The 21,693-nt window shown below is 37.3% G+C and overlaps 1 protein-coding gene across 1 annotated transcript in view; it reads right to left on the reverse strand.

The window, feature by feature from the left end:
• The window catches only part of LOC134789984 (lachesin), a 115,968-nt gene that overhangs the window by 82,197 nt on the left and 12,078 nt on the right, over nt 1–21,693 (reverse strand). Inside the window, exon 2 of the mRNA XM_063760723.1 lies at nt 7,720–7,917. Coding sequence (XP_063616793.1) covers nt 7,720–7,798 — 79 coding nt within the window. The 5' untranslated portion in view covers nt 7,799–7,917. The remainder of the gene's footprint in view (nt 1–7,719; nt 7,918–21,693) is intronic.

Here is a 21,693-nt window from a genome sequence, read left to right on the forward strand (position 1 = left end):
AGTGATCCTTAGACATCATCATCATACGAGCTGTATTTGAATACCAAATTGACGTGGGCAATGTTGGCGAAAACCCCGGATATCTTTGCCCGCCCTCTAAAACGCAAAAAATGGGTAAAAACACGACAAAAATTTTTTTTCTTTAAAACTGATGCATTTGATCACATAGGACGTGCTGAGCAAAAAAAAGTCATATGATGTGATATTTATTGAGAAATTCGCGTTTAAAAAAAAAAAGCGGGCAAAGTTGGTGATAATGACGGTACCTACTCTTCGAAGGCCGCAAAAATATGTGACATGCTCTTATGGTTCTACAAATAAGATCGTGTCAGATATATTTGCGGCCTTCGTTGTGTAACATAAATTGCAGGTGACTGTACATTTGGAATAATTATTTTATTTAGTTTCAACGAAAGTTTCAAGTTTAGTACGAAAATACTTCAGATATGCAATATGCACAAAATGTAGATCTAATCGAAATAAAACATTGCTTTTTATAGTAAATTTATAAAACATTCGATAATAGGTATACATAACAATAACCAGTCCACAGCGCTAATTGGCCTGTAAGCTTCATCTCGGTCTCCAAAGCCGCAAAAACTCGCTAGTACTTAGTGCTGGTCCAGCCGTTATTTTTTCTTGAAGATTTTCAGAGAACAGCACGTACACGCATTATACATATAGACGGAACGAACGGCATAATCATAATAATTTATTAGTCGCAATCCATGGTATTACAGATCTAGGTACAAGACTTTCAGGTATTACTTATACGAATTACATAACTCTTCCTGTTAATAGGCAATATTTTAAGATAAATTTCTATAATATAATACAAGATTACAATTGTCATCAAAATTCATTGACGTACAGAAGTCAAATACGTTTTTAAAATGACGCAAAATGATACCAGCATAATAAAAATTGATCCCAATCAGTAAAGATGAGTCTTTAAACTTTTTTCATTTTAAGCGAGTTTTGAAGGAACATAATACTTAAATTCGACTGTAATCGTATTGTTTTAAGATAGTTTACTGCGGTTTTCAAGCATTATGACCCGTAAATAAGAGCAAATCAAATTTAAATGAGACGCGAGCTGATATTTATGTACCCTATTTTTTGAAATACAATTTATCTACTGGTATGCTTTCTCGTGTGCGTATATAATTTAATGTCAATATAATTGTCAAAAGCAAGAAAATCAAGCTGTCATTTTCATTTGAAGAAGTACACGTGTGCTCCGGTGTAGCCCCAACGGGCATCTGACTTGAAGAAGAATTTTGAGTGATGTCGTCAATGTATGGAAATTGTTCGAAAGTTTACATTTGAGATTGAATTTCTCTGTTGTCTTTGTGAGTAAAAATATAAATTCGTAATAAATTGGTACCTGAATTATCTAGCTTTCAAAATCATATAATAATTCAATTACTGTCAAAGACAAAATTGTTTTGCTTCTGTCTCAAACGGAACTCCATATTTTGATTTTTTGATACTTTTAGTGTCGATTTGTAGAGAATAACAGCAAATTAAAAATATAATGGCATGAAGAGTCGGTACACGGTTTCTTCATGAAAAAATTTACGTGTAATTGAATGCAATTATTAAACATTTATTGAACAAATTATGGTTACAAAGTGAGGTCTAAATCGAAAACGTCATATACCGGCCCCTTAAATAGGTATCAAAAGTTGATGTTTGGTAATTCAGTTATCACAAAACGTATGGCGCGTTTTTTTTTATTCGGCTGCTACACAACACACTAACACAATTTGTTCTAAAACTTATTATTACACAATTTTCGGAATAAGTTGCTGTTGGTCCCTCGTAGCCCGATTTGAACTAAAAACTCTTGTGGCCATCGCACTTTCTGGTCAAAGGTATGGCCAATATTATTAACTAGAGTCGATAGAACTCGAGTTTACCATTTTAATACCGCTTACAATATAAGTACGTTACAAAAATAATGTTTAACCACATTTCGGAAAAAAAAGATTTTTATGTTAAATACGGTACTTATTGTTAAAATTATTCACTCGTATATGGTAAAATAACAGATATCGACTACCATTTTGTTTATTGTTTGAAGTAAAGGCCTGTTTATATGTCGATTAGTGTAAAATGCGAGTTCATGCAATTGCTACTTGCGTTTAGTAGTAAATGTACGAAGTTGCACTAAACACTAATCAATGTGTAAACAAGCCTTATCGGCATGTTAAGGTGACATGCGGATGATTGCGGTAACATTACTGTCGCGGCATTACTTATACTGCTGGGGCGTTGTTACAGCCACAACAGTAATGTTTACTACAGAAAATCATTGGCATACACGGCCACGAATATAAATTTTGGAAAAATATTAAAACCGTAGAATCAGGTAACTTTAGTTCACAGCTTACAACTGTGGTCCAAATGCATGTTCCAGTAAAATATGTATAAGTATTTTTCAAATTATGTTGAGTGTATAATATAGAAAGATCGTTAGTGTATATAAGCTCGAAAATAAATGTAACAAGTACAAATCATAAAGGCTCGTTAAGAAGCAACGTTAAAAACTGGACCATAGTTGTACTTAAGGACTTACCTGATTTTACTAAATGTTTTTCTCTACGCAATTAGTTGCCACTGTAGCCAGTGTATGTCTAATTGTCTATCCTTGTAGGTATATATTTTTATGCTAACAAAATAAATCTTCTCAATCCACTCTGTTTATAGCCAACTAAAACGAACCCTAAAACAGTTTTAGTAAAGTGAACCCATTAACATTCAGAATGTCTGTCCCTTCGTGGAAGAAAGTCGTAAGCATTTTATGCTCAGAATTCTGTCTCGGTGTGATAAGATATAGTTTATGTAGTTTGTAATAGGCAGTGGTTATTTTTACCGTTTATCAACCAAGTAGGTAAGTACATCAAATTTAACAACATTGTAATTTTACGGGTTGACTTCATGTTTAACTATATGTACCTGTATATCTATACGAAGTTAAGATACTGACGGTCTTACAGAAATGATAGGAATCGTAGATCGTTCCAACGTTGTGGTAAATGGTAAAAAGAAAACGTAAAATGTTGTAAACGTAGAATAATTTAAGCTAAAGAACGCAATTTTCTATCAACCACATATGCAAACATATTTAATTACACCCGTGATTACACAAACGGATCTACCGCGATATACTTTCATTATTTTTATCTTAAATTCCGACGTTTCAGCTGAGTTGCGTTAAAAATAATGAAAGTAGGTATATCGTAGTAGACCCGTTTGTGTAATTAAATATATGTACAAAACGCGAGAGTTTAAAGTGTTGTATAACATATATTTTTGTAAAATAAAACACTCAATCATATCAAGAAATCGCCTGATAATCTGATAATGTACTCGTACATTCTGACTTGCTGTCTCTGACTATAGATGTGCAAGTTGCGGAAATTTTCCAAAAGCTTGGAATAGTTCTCAGAAATTTCAGAAAAACGAAACTTTTATTTTGGAAATAGAATATTTCGATTCCCATACAAAAATATGAGAAGTAGGTATCCGAAATTCTAGATATACACCCACTTGCCAGAATTTCATTTGCCATAATAGTCAACAGCCATTATATTGTTTCCCATAATTACATATGCAATACTTATTGTTTACTATATTTGTCACGTGCCAGAAACTTTGTTTCCCATAAAATCAATTTCAATAATATCATTTGTCATCGTAAAAAAAATATATTATGGCTAGTGATAATTATGGCTTACTAATTATCACTAGCCATAATATATTTTTTTTACAGAAACCATATGGGTTAGGTTAGGTTTGAACTGCGACCCTTACAGAAAAGTAATGCTACTGGAAAAGTGGGTTAGGTTAGGTTTGAACTGCGACCCTTACAGAAAAGAAATGCTATTGGAAAAGTGGGTTAGGTTAGGTTTGAACTGCACCCCACACAGAAAATAAATGCTACTAGAAAAGTAGGTTAGGTTTGAACTGCGACCCTTACAGAAAAGTAATGCTACTGGAAAAGTGGGTTAGGTTAGGTTTGAACTGCGACCCTTACAGAAAAGAAATGCTATTGGAAAAGTGGGTTAGGTTAGGTATGAACTGCACCCCACACAGAAAATAAATGCTACTAGAAAAGTAGGTTAGGTTAGGTTTGAACTGCGACCCTTACAGAAAAGAAATGCTATCAGAAAAGTGGGTTAGGTTAGGTTTGAATTGCGACCCTTACAGAAACCAAATGCTACTAGAAAAATGGGCTAGGTTAGGTTTGAACTGCGACCCTTACAGAAAAGAAATACTACTGGAAAAGTGGGTTAGGTGAGGTTTAAATATTCTATTAAATAATATTATTACAATTAATAATATGGACAGCAACACGTATGGCACTCGTACGTTCTGGAATCTAATAATCGGGTAAACAAAGAGTATGTCACATCATTTTTATGGTAAACAAACAATTCGGGCAAATGAAATTCGGGCAAATAAAATTCGGGCATATGAGTATTATTTTATATAATTTTCGGACAAACAATAGACAACCGAAATTCTATCATGTGTAACTTTCGCAATTTCGGAAACCAGACGGGACAACAGTACTCGCAACGTGATATTTTGTGAATAACCCGGTGGCCAGCAACCACTCTCAATTAACTTAAACAAGCTGAAAATATTAATGCTTGACAGTAAATCACTGGGGAAGGCTTCTTCATCAGGCTATGTCCAAACAAAACGGCTCATTGCGTTCCTGATTAATTGCAGAGAGAGCCGCGGCGACATTACGATGTGGAAAAATAATATCTATACATAAAAGAATATATATCGTTTACACAATTAGCCGTAACGGTATCGGCATTACAAGAAGTACGCTAAAGGGTGATATTGCTATAGCATATTTCTCTACTTTTAATAAGATACTGAAGTAATGTATAAAAACTGGTTGACAACCTGACTAAAACAAGTAATTTAATATGTAAGTAAGTAGGTATTTGAGCATTGCGATACAACGAGGAAATGCAGCCAGCATCCTTGATAAAATGCCTCAAGGGCCTATTTTAGATTTTAGCTAGTTATTAATTTATTATAGTACAGTACCTCTGTATATTCAATTATGTTATTAAATGGCATTTTCAGTAGGTATTTTGGCTTAAAAAAGTAATAAAGTAATAAATGTCACTAGGTAGAGTCGGTCCATAAAAAGTCTGCAGCGGATTTGATAACCCACGCAGTGCAAGTGTCATTTATACGTCATAATTTCATAGAAGTTTGACGTTTAAAATAACACTACTATTCTTGGTCTGACTCTAGCAATGGGCAAGTACTTGTCACTTAAGCTACATGAGCCTGTCATGTTTCACACAAGTAGGGATTTGGCAAAAAGGTGGTAATAAGGTATGCAAGCCCTCTTTCCTTTGTCGGCCACTCGCTCGCAACGTGAGTGGAATCTCCACGTGCCGGCGGAGATTTGCTAACTCCGCGTTAAGAAGTCGGCACATGAAACGTAGACGCACCCATGAAAGTGTTCAGTCATTCATACTTTATGTGTTGCCTTTTTACACATTGCCCGTATTAACGCGATACACAAAATTGCGGGCTGAATACATTTGTGTTATTTAATATACGAGTGTGCGTCCTCATTTATTATAGAAACTCAAATTTGTATCAGAGCATAAAGGTAAGGTCGGGTGTACACGGGCGGGGTCGAACGGCCGCATCATTGTGCGGGCGGGCCGCGGGCACGCGACTACAATGCCGTCGCACTGACATTTTCGCTAATGGTTCCAGGGTAGGCACAATAAAACGACAATACGACGCGAGATAAGGTGGCAAGTGAAAATTTTAGAACGAGATTAATTTAATTCTTGCGCCGGTTTATAGATACTCGCTGCGCCACGCTCTGTTCCGAGGGCTCCTGAGGATATAAATTATCTTGAGGTATTTCGACAAGAATTTTTCATATCAGGGCCTAACCTTCATTTTGAGGCCTTATAATCTGAAAATCGTTAGGCAGGATTAAGGAGGATTAATGTAAAACATTTTTTTAATGTTTAACGGTTAGATACGTTTATCTACAAATAAATAATCATGAAAAAGACCATAAACGCGTAATCCGTTTAGAAAATTTCCGCTATGACAGCCCGAAGCGTAACCGAAATTGTATGCTAAAAAAATATTCGAGGCCCATTTCCGCATTCTGCCGAACATTGTGACATTTTGACCCGCACACCGTTTTTCAATGAGGATTTTGCAACCAACGCTTTTCAGCCCTGGAAAGGGTTGTCCACGTTATTCATGCTTTTATATTTTTATTATCGTCGGCGATGAATGCTTCAAAGTGACTGCCGAAATCCATTTGCAAATGTCTCACCGAAATTGTTTTCGGGGAATATATTTAGAATATTACAAAAGAATATAATTTAAAAAAAAGGTTTTAGGGTAACAAGTTGTTAGTTATAACGTAATTTAAAAAAATCTTGTCTTTATCTCGTTTAAAACCAATTTAAAACGTAAAGTGAATATGAAGTCAGTGACTTGATAGGGTCAATAGGGATAAATACCTAGTACTAAAACATTTGCAATATACGCCATGTACCTATGTAAGTTGGACTTGTTGGTCGATATCGAGTGTAAAGCCAGACGGCCATGCAAATGTGCCCCAGAACGTTAACGTGGGCGTTACGGGCCTCGGAGTGCTGACTTTACCCACGTAGCCTAGCTAAACAGATATCTTAGATGCGGCTATTTATTTAACGTGCTTCGTGTAATTTAATTACGAGTGGTGGATTAATTTTGTAGCGCCCTTGCCTTTACCTACTACAGGACAGGATAAAAAAACAATAAGGACAAGATTACTAGAGAGGAACATTTAATTTTCCGGTATTGTTTGCCTTGCATTGTTTCCAATCGATAAGTTGGGTTTTTAGTTTAGCATAGCCGTAACTTTACTTTTGGCATACGGCAAACAATTATGGCAAACAATATGGCAACCTGTGCGGATATGATGGTCGTTCTTGTCTACGTGACACCGTGATAAAACGGTGTCCGTCACTTTCTATCCCACGGTGTTAAAAAGTGACAGTTATAAAATAACGTGGATAAAGATGGATAAAGCCATCCATAATACGCCGGCTGTACCCCTAGTGTACATTTCAGTCGATAACGTGACGTACGCGTTTGCGTTAAGTGTCATTTTGTATGGGTACAAAAATAAACATAACGCAAACGTAAACGCTCGTCACGCTTTCGAATGAAATTTACACTGGGGGTTCAGAGTCATCTTGGCATCTGATGCCACACTTTGCGTTTTATCTGTAGTACTTAATGTCAGCAACCATATTCTTGTAATGCTGCGAGCTCCATGAAGTTAGTTTACAAGTATGAGTCCTAGTTACGCGTTTGCGTTTTTTTTTTTTTTTTTTAAATCATTTATTTTGCTTAAAACATGGTACAATAGATGGTCAACAATTATAACTGAAGCACACATTTCACCAGTAGCTGGCATGCAAAATTTATACCTACAATATTTGAAACTAACAAAGTCATAACAAAAAATTATAATTAATGGAATCACATAAAATACATTAGTAATATTACACATTAGTCACAACATATAAAACGCAGCATTCATTTCAATAATAATTAGTTAGTTTGGTTTGTTGTTTGGACCAATGGTTTGTTGGACAGCAATCTTTTTGTATGTGTTTTGTATTTATCTATATCGTAGTGACAATGACTCACCTATAAAATTAACATGCAAAACGGCTAACACAAGAAGGCGCGCGAGGGGTCGGCCGCCTCGCGTATGCTCGCCCGCCATCTCTCAGCGCGCTCGCCTGTGCTGCCATCTACTACCCTCCGACTGCAAATTCCGCATGATGAATCGATGAAATTACTGTCTTCGTGATATCCTCATTGTTTGGTCACCATATTTGGCATCTGAAACAAAACGAAACATATTACTTAAGATGAAAATTTTATCTTTACCTTTTTAGTCACATGAGTCACATAACTGGACGTTTTTCAACCTTATACAGCGTTTTGATTAAGTTACACTTATATTTTTCATTAATATATTAATTTTGACATAAAATCTTAAATGTATTCGAATGCAATATTCAGCGCTCCAAGTTCGTAAAATTAAAACGACGTTTTGCTGATAGTGTGCCGTCAGGTGTTCATAGGACGGTAAAATATTCGAATTTTTATTCGTATTCATAGACCTGCGGTCGAGAAACAGTCGAACGCTATCTAAAATATGAGAGCGGGTTACGTGCGGTGTGCTCTAAAAGAATTTTATATGAAAGATTCGCCCGTGATGCGGCGGCGCCACAAAACGCGCTTGCCGATGCGATGTAAAGATAGACTGGAAGAGAATATAGTCTCTTGGCAGAAACGGTCAAGGGAAGCCATGCTCGTGAAAAATTGCCTTATTTTGCTTATTCGAACAAAAACATACGGAGATATGAAAAATTGCTTTTTTCTACAATTATATTTGATATTTGATATTTGTCGCGTCTAGGTGATTCATACGATTAGGCATGATTTATTTAAGTATTGAAATTTTATGTATTAAACAATCTGAATCTCGCTCACGGTCAAAATACACCACATAAAGTAATATGAGAAGTTTTTTAACAACCCAGTTAAAAAAAATGCTTAAACGCTGCTTTCTCGCATTGTGAGAATAAAAAAATATTGCCTATGCTCTGATAAGCAACCATTGTATAGACGCGCAAGTTACGTTGACCCTTGCCGCAATGTGTAGGGATATAGCACATTGTATTATGCGTAATGGAATCAATGTATCTAACAGGTTTTTCCTTTTGTATACATTTTTGCGAAATCTGTTTTAGGAATCTCTTCCAGAACTCTTATATTTATTATGATATCTACGTATCTCAAATACAGCTGTCTTGCCCCTCTCGTTAGGTAATGGGTATTACATTTTTTCTATTTAGTTAATGGGTGTTTTTCATGAGCTTTACTTTTGTAGTTTCTGATCTAATAATAGAAAAGAATATTATCATGGAAAGTAGGAAAATATAATGCTGTGTGTTATTATTAAGTAGTATTTAATTATGACGTTTCTTCAAACAAAAACGTCACTTTTGACACTGAAATATTCGATCCATATCGTATCTTTAGCAAATGTTTGACGTATCTTAAAGTTCGAATCAGGCCGCGTAGCCAACATGCCAATCGCTTACGCTCCGTAGCGAATTAGCGATCAAAACGCAACTGTCACTGTCGCACTAATATGGAAGAGTGATAGAGGGACACAAAGCGTTTGGCTGTCGTAGCGATAGCGACGTCACCTTGTCACCTTGGCTAGGCCAGCAGGCTGTATGACGTTTACTTTGATAGTTATCCGGACAAGGATTGGCAATAATAAACGTACTAGCCGGTTTAGACTCTCGCGCGAGCCACGAGACGAGCCGCGAGCCGCGCCACGAGACGCGAGTGTAAGCGGTGGGCTCGCGGCTCGTCTCGTGGCTCGGCTCGCGTGGAGGAGCGATTTTTTGGGCACGAGCCAAAGGGGCTCGCGCGGGACGCACGCTTGCGTTCACACTCGCGTTCGGCTTGTCATTCGATTATAAACCTTATGCCGTGCCGTTAGTGTTTAAAATATATTAGCTCGACGAGCTTACGAGCCATGAGACGAGCCTCGAGCCGAGCCACGAGGCGAGAGTGTAATCATTAGCTCGACGGGCTCATGCGCTCAAGGCCACTCGAGGCGAGCCACGAGACGCGCCGCGAGCTGAGCCGCGAGACGAGAGTCTAAACCGGCTATAACGATAAACAGAGCTTAGAGATGACAAATCGTCCCTGAGCGGTTGCTGCACATAAAGTCCCGATCGCCAATGGGAAAGGACGCCGTAATATTTCACTCTGGTTTGTTGCGCGTGAGGTACACGCTGCAAGTACTGTCAAATAAAAATATCAAGTCAAGATTTCCACCGGCTAGCCTTTCACAAGAGGAAACACGTTCATCTTAACCTCACGAAGAATCTCCGGCTTGCATAATGACGGTTTGTTGAAACTGTGGTGTTATATTGCAGACATAGCGATATGGTAACATACTCGTATTATTGTGGCTAAATCACATGTGACTTTCTGGAGTCAAGTTGGACTCCTGTTCGTTTGCGTGAGCCCCAAACGATATTATCGCTGCACGGCGCCTCTTTGTAGGCGCTTGTAAGTTGAGCCGGAGTTACACTTCGCACGCTTAATGTATGCAAAATAGTTTTCACGTTGTGAAGTTTTTAGTAGGTGAATAGGTTCAATAAGATTTAGCTAGAATAGCTAGATTAAAGCTTTCCAGTTGTACCAAATGCTAATATGTATGTTTTTGTGGTTCTATGTTCCATTTCACTTTTTAATATTATTTCATTGATGGAAAAAAAACTATACAATATTATGAATTAAGTATGGACTATTTGTTGGGCTAAATAAATGGGCGACATTTTGAAAAAAATATATTTAAAATTAATGCGTAAACAGGACCCAATGTGAAGGCTATCAGTCACACTGACCCCTATGCCACACTTACCCGTATTGACCGTACATTTACAAACCCAAGAAAATTTAAATCTTCAAAACTGTATCGTTGTTTAATTTATTTTCCGGTCATGCAATATAAAACTGTATTTGTTATATTTCCAAAAGGCATTATATGTCTTAGCTTCTTCACGCCACATAAACTAACTAAAAGTAGCATTAATAATTTTCATTGTTACAAAATGCAGAGGGAAGAAAACCTTGTTTTAGAAAGTGTTTGCATTTTGGTTTTGTCATATCAAGATGCAAGGAAGCTAGAAACATTTTCGTAATACGCTTTTGCATAATTTCTCTCGTATTCATTATTCGCCATGTGCACACGTTCTACTTTTAGCGTCCAATCATTTGCTAGTGCATCCTTCGTTAAATTAAATTGAGGTTCTTTCGTTTAAATTTCAGAACGCAGTCCTCGTCTTCTTCAGACTGAATGTCACACGGAAACAATGTTATCATATGTAGGTACTTATCATTTATAAAATGTATGAGACAAAACAAAACTTTAAAAGTTAGATTTTATTTAAGTAAATTAAGCTACGATTATTTAAAATGTGTGTTAAAAATAACAAATATGTATATGATTATAAATTCAGCTCATTTCAGGAATTTTTTTTCATAGGCTGCAAAAAATAAGAAGTTTAAATTGGACAGTATGGCGTTTATTATCTTATGAAATTATTTTATTATTACTAAGTATAATACTTTGTAGGTATACATAGTATGCATACTTACATGCAAAGTATGTATACCTACATCTTCTGGTCTTCAACCACAGACCAACCCCTATAGACCGAGCTTATAGGACGACTCGCGGTCACCGCCCGTATGGTGTATAGGTCAAATATAAGATTGTTCGCGCGCCGCTCCGATCAGTAGCGCCCAAGGTTACGACCTGTTAGCAGTGTGCACGAGCAAGGACCGGAAAACCCCTCTTTACGCTTAATCCTATCAATTCGGTAACCCAATCGATTCGGTTACCTTATCATTCGGTAACCCTATCATACTGTTACCTGATTGTAATGGTAACCTTATTGAAACGGTAACCCTAACCTTTAACCGAGTTAATCTCAAAACCCCATCGCGATAGGGTTTTTGTTAAGGGTTTTTAACAGGTTTTCATTCAGTTATGGTAACCTTTATTATCGGTTGCTTACTGGTTTGCTACATTAAAGTAATTTTAGTGATGTGCCGTCAGAACTAAAAAAAATACTAAAAAAATTGTTTATTTTATTTACTTTCTTTATATTTTGTTGATTTTATTGACTTTATTTTATTTAATTTATTTAATTTATTTAATTTATTTAATTTATTTAATTTATTTAATTTATTTAATTTATTTAATTTATTTAATTTATTTAATTTATTTAATTTATTTAATTTATTTAATTTATTTAATTTATTTAATTTATTTAATTTATTTAATTTATTTAATTTATTTAATTTATTTAATTTATTTAATTTATTTAATTTATTTAATTTATTTAATTTATTTAATTTATTTAATTTATTTAATTTATTTAATTTATTTAATTTATTTAATTCATTTAATTCATTTAATTCATTTAATTCATTTAATTCATTTAATTTATTTAATTTATTTAATTTATTTAATTTATTTAATTTATTTAATTTATTTAATTTATTTAATTTATTTAATTTATTTAATTTATTTAATTTATATAATTTATTTAATTTATTTAATTTATTTAATTTATTTAATTTATTAAACTTATTTAATTTATTTATTTTAATTATTTTAGTTATAATATAATAATATTTATAATAAGAACACACCACACAGGTAGGTATAAAGATAAACAAAGGAAAGGCAAAAAAACTTGTTTGTGCTGGAGGCTTCATAGACCGCCCATGCCAACCTCGGTTATTCAATAATAAGTTGAATTTAAGTGTGCGTAAAGATTACAATCGTTTGAACTGGTCAAAAACCTCATAATGAGGTAATTGAATAGACTGGGTTTTTATTTCGGTTACCGGTAACAGAGGTTAACTCGATCTGATACGGTTACCGAATCAAAGTGTTACCTTATTAAGCGGTTACCGTTATGGTAGGGGTTTTTATAAACACCTCTAAAATAACCCTATGAAAAACCCCGGTTAAGGTAACCGGTTCCTGTCCCTGTGCACGAGTCTAAGAAAATAAATCGTAAACTATTGAATTCATTGGGAAATCATGGGATATTGCAGCGTAAAATGGTGTGGCAAGTCATCTAAGACATCTACTTACGAAACAGATGGAATAACATCCCACAGGAAAGTCAAATTCATTATTTCATTGAATAATGTTTCTTGTCCGCGGGGTTCATTTTATACTGGTCAGTAAGCAGAGGCGAAGTATGTCCGTCCCTTTTCGTCAACATGAAAATGCAATGCGCTATCCCTTTCCCTTTCGACTAGTGATGTGACGATGATGGTTTTTCAGTTGCGGAAACTTCGTGCTTCGTCATACCGTATTGTACCATTTTAGACATAATATATAGGTAATATGTTGTGTAAGTTTTTTAAAATCCTCTAGGCCAGCGGAGCAGTTAGGCCGCATGTCACGAGATGGACCTGATGATGAACTTCAAAGAAGTGCGAGGGCACTCGGTGTTGGTTTGTGATAGACATATGTTGTATGGGTTTTTTAGAAACCTCTAGGCGAGCAGTTAGGTCTCATGTCACGAGATGGACCTGATGATGAACTCCAAAGAAGTGCGAGGGAACTTGGTGTTGGTTTGTGATAGACATATGTTGTATGAGTTTTTTAGAATCCTCTAGGTGAGCAGTTAGGTCTCATGTCACGAGATGGACTTGATGATGAACTTCAAATAAGTGCGAGAGAACTCGGAGTTGATTTGTAATAGGCATACGAGGGCTGCCTTTTAAGTTCTGTCGTTTGCAAACCTCCCGCGATTTTATAAAAAAAAAACTAGTATCATCGTAAAATATTTGAATTTAGAACTCGAAAACAAAAGAATGACTCGAGATCGGCCGAATCGTTTCAGAACAGCGTCGGTTCAAAGTTGACAAGTCAGTTGTGAAAATGGAAATTACGAAGGAAAATTTACGTGCGATCATTTTTTACAACTTCAAAAGAGGTTTAACGCGTCTTCAGTGCTTTGAAGAGTTGACTACTGTTTTTAATAATGAAGCACCATGCCTCCGCACTGTGGAACGTTGGTATTTAGAATTTCAACGTGGTTGCTCTAGTTTTAGTGATAGGCATCGTGAAGGTCGACCAAAAACAGCCGTGACTCAGGAGAACATTGATGCTGTACGGCAACTGATCGTCGAAGATCGCCATGCGACATACCGTGAGATAGAAGCTTCATTGGGTATTTCAGGGACCAGTGTTCAAAATAATTTGCATGACCACTTAGGCGTAAAAAAATTGATCTCACGCTGGATACCACATTTACTTAGTGAAGACCAAAAAACGGCTCGCGTTAGATGGTGTCGCAAAACTCTACGAAAATACAACCGAGGAAACTCTAAACACGTTTACGACATTATCAGTGGTGACGAGTCTTGGATATATGCCTACGATCCGGATTCTAAACAGCAGTCGACTGTTTGGGTATTCCAAGATGAGCCAAAACCGACCAAAGTAATACGCTCACGGAGCACTTCGAAAAAAATGGTCGCCACGTTTGTAGCGAAAAGTGGCCACGTTGCCACCACCGTGCTAGAGGATCGTAAAACGGTCAATGCTGACTGGTATACCAATGTTTGTTTACCAGAAGTTATCAGCGAGTTCCGAAAAAACAACCCCCGACGTCGTATAGTACTGCACCACGATAATGCGAGCTCGCACACCGCTAGGCAGACAATTGAGTTTTTAAAAGAGCAAAACGTCGAAAATCTGTAACACCCGCCGTACAGTCCAGACTTAAGGATGACTCACGTTAGACCGGGCCGTGTCCGGGCCGGATATTCCGGTGCATCGTTCTCTATGGAAAGCATCACGTGATCACCTGTCATGTCATAGAAAAGTAAGCCCCGGAAGGTCCGGCCCGGATACGGCCCGGTCTAACGTGAGTCATCCTTTAAGCCCCAATGACTTCTTCACTTTTCCAAAAATTAAGCAACGACTTCGTGGTCAACGGTACCGAACGCCTGAAGAAGCGGTTGAGGCATACAAAACGGCCATTTTGGAGACCCCGACTTCGGACTTTAATAAGTGTTTCGAAAACTGGTTCGATCGAATGAAAAAGTGTATTACGTATCACGGTGATTACTTTGAAAAACAATAAATACCAATTAACACTTATATATATTGTCTTTAGTTTTACCAAACGACAGAACTTAAAAGGCAGCCCTCGTATGTTATTGGTCCATTTGAATATGTTTTCAATACAACCTTCTATGACATTAATAAAACGGACAAAAGAAAATAATTGTATGAGATTTTGGCGACACTTTTTTCTCTTATCGAAAGAGATTGCGATTCTGAGTGGAAATAATATAAAAATTCTAAACTTTAAAATTCATGTTCTGGGTACTTTAAACAGAAATGCCTAATATGTAAAGTAAAAATTTCAGGTACATTGTTAAATTACTTAATGAAATATTAAATTAATCAATATAATTATTAAGTAAGTTTACTCTAAGTATACTAAATTGGTAACAATTTTACCACAATAAATTTCGGTATCACTGGTAGCAGTACCCACTACCTGTAATGAACATGTCCCATCCCTACGCTTGCACGTGTCAGCGCGCCATGTTTGAAACGACCAATCGCAACGCCGTGAGCACCCCTCCCGCACCTCACAGTTTGGTGATTTGCGTCGGGAACAAAATGGCCAATATTAGGTTTCTAGAGGCGGTGTTCTGTGTCTTCAACAGAAGGATATGATGTCACGATCCTCAGTATTGAGGGACCGACTGAAGAAGAAGATACTTACATGAAAGTAGTTGTTAATATAGTTTTTCCATGTTATACTTTCCAAAATAGTAACTTACTCATAGGGAGAAAAACTGGTCAAATATCTCCACATATTCGACCTAGTTTTAATTACAAAGTGCCAAGCTTAGATCTAATGCCTTGGCGTACCTTGGTACGCAAATAAATCTGCTTCACAAGATGCAAATTTCGATTAAAATCGGCCGTTACCGCGCATCGTACTTGCTCGCTAATTGCCAATTCCTTTAATTATACCCAAAATTCGAATGCTAAACTCCGATACAAATCAGCGGAACTCCATTTTACCAGACAAATGGTCTGATTAACACAATACACACAAATTAATGAACGATCAACTGAAAACATTTTCGTATCGACGATTTGGCAATTCGGTGATTCCGGACTCGTTTGTGATGTGACGGCAATTATAAACGCGTAATCAGGGCGTAGGCACCGCATGGTCCGGACCCTGCGTTGACCAATAAACTGATTTCTGACTGCGACTGGATTGGGGTAGTAGCTTTCTATTTGGCATAATCCTAATCAAAGAAGGATTTTTCATACATGATATGTAACTGAATTATATGCCTGTTCAACAAAAAAAGATGCAGATTAAAGATTTTTTGTATAGTAATTAAAAAATAGTCAAGGCAATTCAAAATAATTGAAAATTGATGTAAGTAAGTATAACACTTTAAACTCTCGCGTTTTCTACACATATTTAATTACACAAACGGGTCTACGGGTCGGAATTTAAGGTAAAAACATTGAAATTATATCGCGGTAGACCCGTTTGTGTAATTTTATTAAATATTGATGTATGTTCTGTTATTCAGCGTTCTTATCTAATATTATAAGATTATCACCATCAAATGTTCACCTTTCACCGTCACCTTTACAATCTTATACCATCAAAATAATACTTTCCAAACCTTCATTAAAGCGGTACCAAGAAAGTTTACATTATTAGCTAACTTTCTAACTATTGACGGTTTTAGATATCAACTTAATCCAGCAACAAGTGATTTAGAATTGTACCATGAGAGACGACTAGAGATAAATAAAGTTTTAATCTCGAAGTGCAATTGTCGGCCCATGAATATTCATTTTTGGATTTTGAGTTGAGTGAACAATACTTTTTCATTATAATTCCGTGACGCATATTAAGTAATCACACTGACATGTTTAGTACACTACTTGATTGCAGGGGTCGTAGTAATTAATTTAAAACTGCCTATGTAGTCTGTTAATTGCGCGGTCAGAATAATTACCTATTGTTACTGATGGATGACTGTTCAATTGTTAATCACAATAAATTACGCAACCACTGATGCTAAATATCGGAAATGTGGCAGCAACCCAGTATTAGAACAGAAGTGCATCGAAAATTTGGTGCATGTTAGAAGTAGAGAAGACAATTTTAACAAACAATCAGTATTAAAGTTAATTTTTTAACTTTAGTACTGATTACCTACTGTTCCAAGACCAGGAACTCAGACTAAAGCGCTATTCCGGATGAAGCCTACAGGAGCCCGGGACCTACTTTTGGAAACTTTAGCTAAGAATTAGCGGCAGGCACTAGCTTTTTAAAAAAGCGACTGCCATATTTATTTATTATTTACTGGGAATTGTATTGGTTTTCTATCGACATCCAGACATATGACAGTATTTTGAAAACGTAATCTTGTAAGAATTCAATTACTGTCTGCGTTCAATTTCGACATGACTGACATGAAAATATGAAGTACTTCGTAAAAACGACAGTGTTTAATACTATTAACCTAAGTATATTTCAATTATTTCCATCATTTCAAGTGCCTGCATAAATAATTCGTTAGCGTTATTTTACAACTACACTACTCGTACATAAAAATAGGCTACAAAAAGCGAGGACACTAAGGAAATCTGACTCGTTCACGTATTGCAGCGCTTTTAAATTCGGAATATTCGTATGGCGTTTGTTAGGCTATAATTAATGCGGGCACGGACACTAGAGAGGGCCTAATGAATAGGGGTGTGTGATGCAAAAACTGTCCCGTCACACAACACGGCGAAAACCCAACCAAAACATAACCCTATTGGTATAAGCCAGGAAGCTCTAGATGGCGGAATGATAGCGCATATTGGCTATTGATTTCCAACGGACAGTGACTGACGCTGCGAATTTATTTTTTAGCGAGAAAAGCTTAAAACGGACACCTCTTGTGACATCCAGTCTTGGTCTGATATTTCAAATTTAGATATTCCTGTATACAGGAAGTAAGTATAACTAAATATAACAGGGGTAATAAGTTACTTATGTATGTAACAGCGATAATCCCGTTGGACTTGGCAAAACATTTCCTTTCATAAACATTAATTCTCATACTGTGTAGGTAATCAATTAATTATTAAATATCATATAACTTTTGTGCTTTACAGCTGCCTTGCAGTTACTACTGTCGCTCAAATAGCCTATACCTACAAAAACATATTGCTAACCAACATTTCAAAACATTCCTAATCCATTAATAATTTGAACAACGACCCCCCTGCGCTTCCTTTACAGTTAGATAAAATCTTAAAATACTGTACTCAACTGCTCAAATAGTCATCTATTTGAGCAGTTGAGTACAAAATTTTAAGCGAGTAAGTGTTCCGCTATATAATTTATACCTTCCCCCTCCCCGCTAGTGGGACGTAATGGATGCGTCCGCAGATATCAGTGGTTGCCGTCTTTAAATTACTCACTGTTCAGGAAATATAGCCTCACTCGCGACTCGAAATCCACTTAACGGTATTCTTCGCACTATTAAGATAAGAGTCGAATTAAAAGTAAGTTTATCACCTCGCCGAGGTGTAATTGATTTTTATTACGTCCGGCCAGTGAGGTGGGAGTGCTAAACATTATTGTGTAAGGAGATAAGGGTTGAGCTACGACGGCAACTCTGATGAAAGTTTCCTGTGTTAGTCCGCATTGCACTAGGAACTGTAGTAAAAGAAAAAAAAACTTTAACTTCAATAAGGACGGTAGTTTTAGAAATTCGATTTTATTTTAAGGACCTGAAACGCGCAAGTGACACCACTGGAGTTTTAGGTTACAGTAGTCCATACTCTACGGTAACCGCATATGTTCAAGCAAGGAGTATGCTTGTTTGTGACGCTGACGACGACAACGAATTAAATACTTAGCAAATAGGCCAGAAGGACACTTGTATACGTCAATTACGAGTAAGCCCTATTTCGTATTAATTGAGTCCGGATTTAAATCAGTACAGGGGTTTCATAATAATCCATTGCGTATTTACTATTTTATTCTCTACCTACTACAAAATACCTACTTATGTTCTTTAAGAAATTCATCAAAATTAGCTAACAAAAAACGACCAAAGGCGCGGTCTGACCGGTACGCGTGCATTTTTCGCAACACACATGTCAATTAATATAGAATTTGATTTGTTTCGCACTGCCCCACACAATGCGCGAATGCTGCTGGTAGAATTCCGGTTCGATAATTATTGTTTGTGGTTCAGTTTTTCCTAGGACTACAACAGTTGCAATTCACAATTCCAGTAAAAAACATGCTTTTAATTAAAATGCTATGAGAGATACCTAAGTTTTTCGGTTTTGTATGCCAAGTTAATAAAACATTACTTACACAAATCCTTATAATAATTGGTAATTATCACATTTTAAATAAAAAATTGACTAAATAAATTTGAAAAGAATATGTCCCAATTTACCGACATCTTCGTTAACGACTACAAAAGACTGCACAAAAACTACAACAAACGATGTGATCACGCAAATTATCACCCAACAACAACAAACAAATAGCGATGGACCTGAAACAAATAACGATCACTGTGATGGAAGTACTGAGAATGATATGAGTCTGTCCGACAAAAATGTCTGGGAAACTGTCCAAAGTCGTCACCATCGGCGCCGTAGCAATAAAACTAGTCATATCATAAAGGGTTCCGCCACCAACACGACCCTACACGGAGTCGAAGCCTTCAAATTTCTCCACGGCTGCTACTTCGAAAAAGATTCTTCTTCTTTCCAGTCGTATCCTCATTGCTGAGGGTCGTGATTACCAACGCTTAATACCACTTTCTTCCAGGCACTCCTATCCTGCGCCATTTGCAGGCAGGTCTGGGCCTTGGGTCCTGCATATGCCTTTACTGTGTCTATCCACCGGGTAGGCCTCAATACCTCTAGACTATCTTCGCGTCTAGCCACGTGTCCGAAGAATCGAAGTATGCGCTGTGTGCAAATAGTGGAGAGTCGTGTTCGAATTTTCAGCTGGCTAAGGATTGATTCGTTTGTGCGGCGGTCCGTCCACTTGATCCCCAGCATTTTCCGCCAACACCACATTTCGAACGCATCAATTTCTTTTGTTCTTGCCTTCAGGGTCCACGTTTCTGACGCATATAGAAAGATGGAGAAGATTAGGGTCCGCATTAATTTCACTTTTGTTTTCACGCGTATTCCGCGGTTCTTCCATATCTTCTCCAATCTTTTTACCGCGGCTTTTGCCATCTGACCTCTGCGCACCACCTCTTTGTCGCAGTCGCCATTGGATCGTGTTAGAGAGCCCAGGTATATGAAATCGTCCACAGTATCCAGATCTTGGAGTTCGTACGTACGTGGCGCAGTGTTGTTCCTGTCTACGAACATCAGCTTGGTCTTGCCTCTATTGATTCTCAAGCCGTACTCCAAGCTGACTGTTTCCAGGGTAATCAACATTTCCGCTAACTCCTCCTCGTTCGATCCCACCAGAGTCGTATCGTCGGCGAAGCGTAGATTATTTATGCGATTTCCTCCTATCTTTACACCGCCATTCCAGTTTTCCAGCACTCTACGCATAATGTGTTCTCCAACCAGATTAAAAAGTACAGGGGAGAGTATACAGCCCTGGCGGACTCCACGTTCTGGCTTAAAATTGCCTGAGACGGTGTTATCTAGCCTTACTTTCGACTGTCCATCTAGGTATAAGTTTTGAATCAGAAACCTTAGGTGCTCGGGTATGCCCATCTCATCCATGACTCGCAGCATATGACTCCAGTTAATACAGTCGAACGCTTTTGCGTAGTCTATAAAACATAGTGCTAACGGTATGTTGAATTCCCGACTTTTTTCTATTAACTGTCTCAAGTTAAATATTTGCTCACGCGTCCCTCTGTTTTTAACAAAACCGGCTTGTTCCCTGGAAATCACTTTGTCACTGTAGTAGGCTAGTCTCTCTTTAATAATATAGAGAAGAATTTTGCTCGCATGTGATATCATCGAGATAGTCCTATAGTTCTCGCATTTGCGTGATGATCCTTTTTTATGCAGTGGTACTACGATCGACTCCATCCAGTCTTCTGGCCACTGGCCCGTACGCCAAACCTTGAGGCATATGGTATGGATCAGTTTAGTACCGGCGTTTCCTAATTGTTTTAGTATTTGTGCTGTTATTCCGTCACTGCCAGGTGCCTTCTGTTTTAGTTTCCCGATAGCAAGTTCCACTTCCCGAAGGAGAATGTCTGGTTCTTTAGTATTATAGTCCATTCTCTCGTCACCTTCTTCGGATGCGTTACTCCTATAAAGACTCTGACAGTACGATCTCCATCGCTCTAGTACTAATAGCTTGTCAACAATAGGCGCTCCCTTTTCATCTTCTACTGTCCAACTCTTAGGTTTAAATTCTCTTGCAAGAAATTTCACTTTTTGAAACATATCTCGAGTGTGAGCTTTTTGGGCGTTTTTCTCTAACTCCTGGCATACTGTATCCAAATAGGCACTTCTGTCTCTTCTGCACAGGCTCTGCACCTTGCTATGCAACTTTGAGTAACGTTGCCGCCGCTCCTCCGTGGTTATGCCACTCTCTTTAAGGGCTTTCCTCTCCAGAACAGCAGACCAGGCTTCATCACTCATCCATTCTGCCTTAGGGCGATTTTCACTCCGGTCTTGCCGTACTCGTTGAACTGTTGTAGTGAGTGTCACCTTCAGCTTCTCCCAAGTTGCGTTGGCTGACTCAAAATCGTCTATTTCGATGTCTTTGAGCGGGGTCTTTACTTGCTCTTTAAATGCTGCTAGTTGCGACTCAGAAAGCGTCACCGTTGCCCTGATGGTGTTGCTCTTGGGTGCCTTCAGCCGCACTCTAAGTGTGACTGCCAGAAGTTGGTGGTCACTGCCACAGTCTGCCCCTGGTCTCGTCTTTGTGTTTAAGATAGAAGAGCGCCATCGCTTCCCTATGAGAACAAAGTCTATCTGGTTCTTATACT

The sequence above is a fragment of the Cydia splendana genome, chromosome 4 (genome assembly GCF_910591565.1).
Source record: "Cydia splendana chromosome 4, ilCydSple1.2, whole genome shotgun sequence".
In the NCBI taxonomy this organism is placed as follows: domain Eukaryota; kingdom Metazoa; phylum Arthropoda; class Insecta; order Lepidoptera; family Tortricidae; genus Cydia; species Cydia splendana.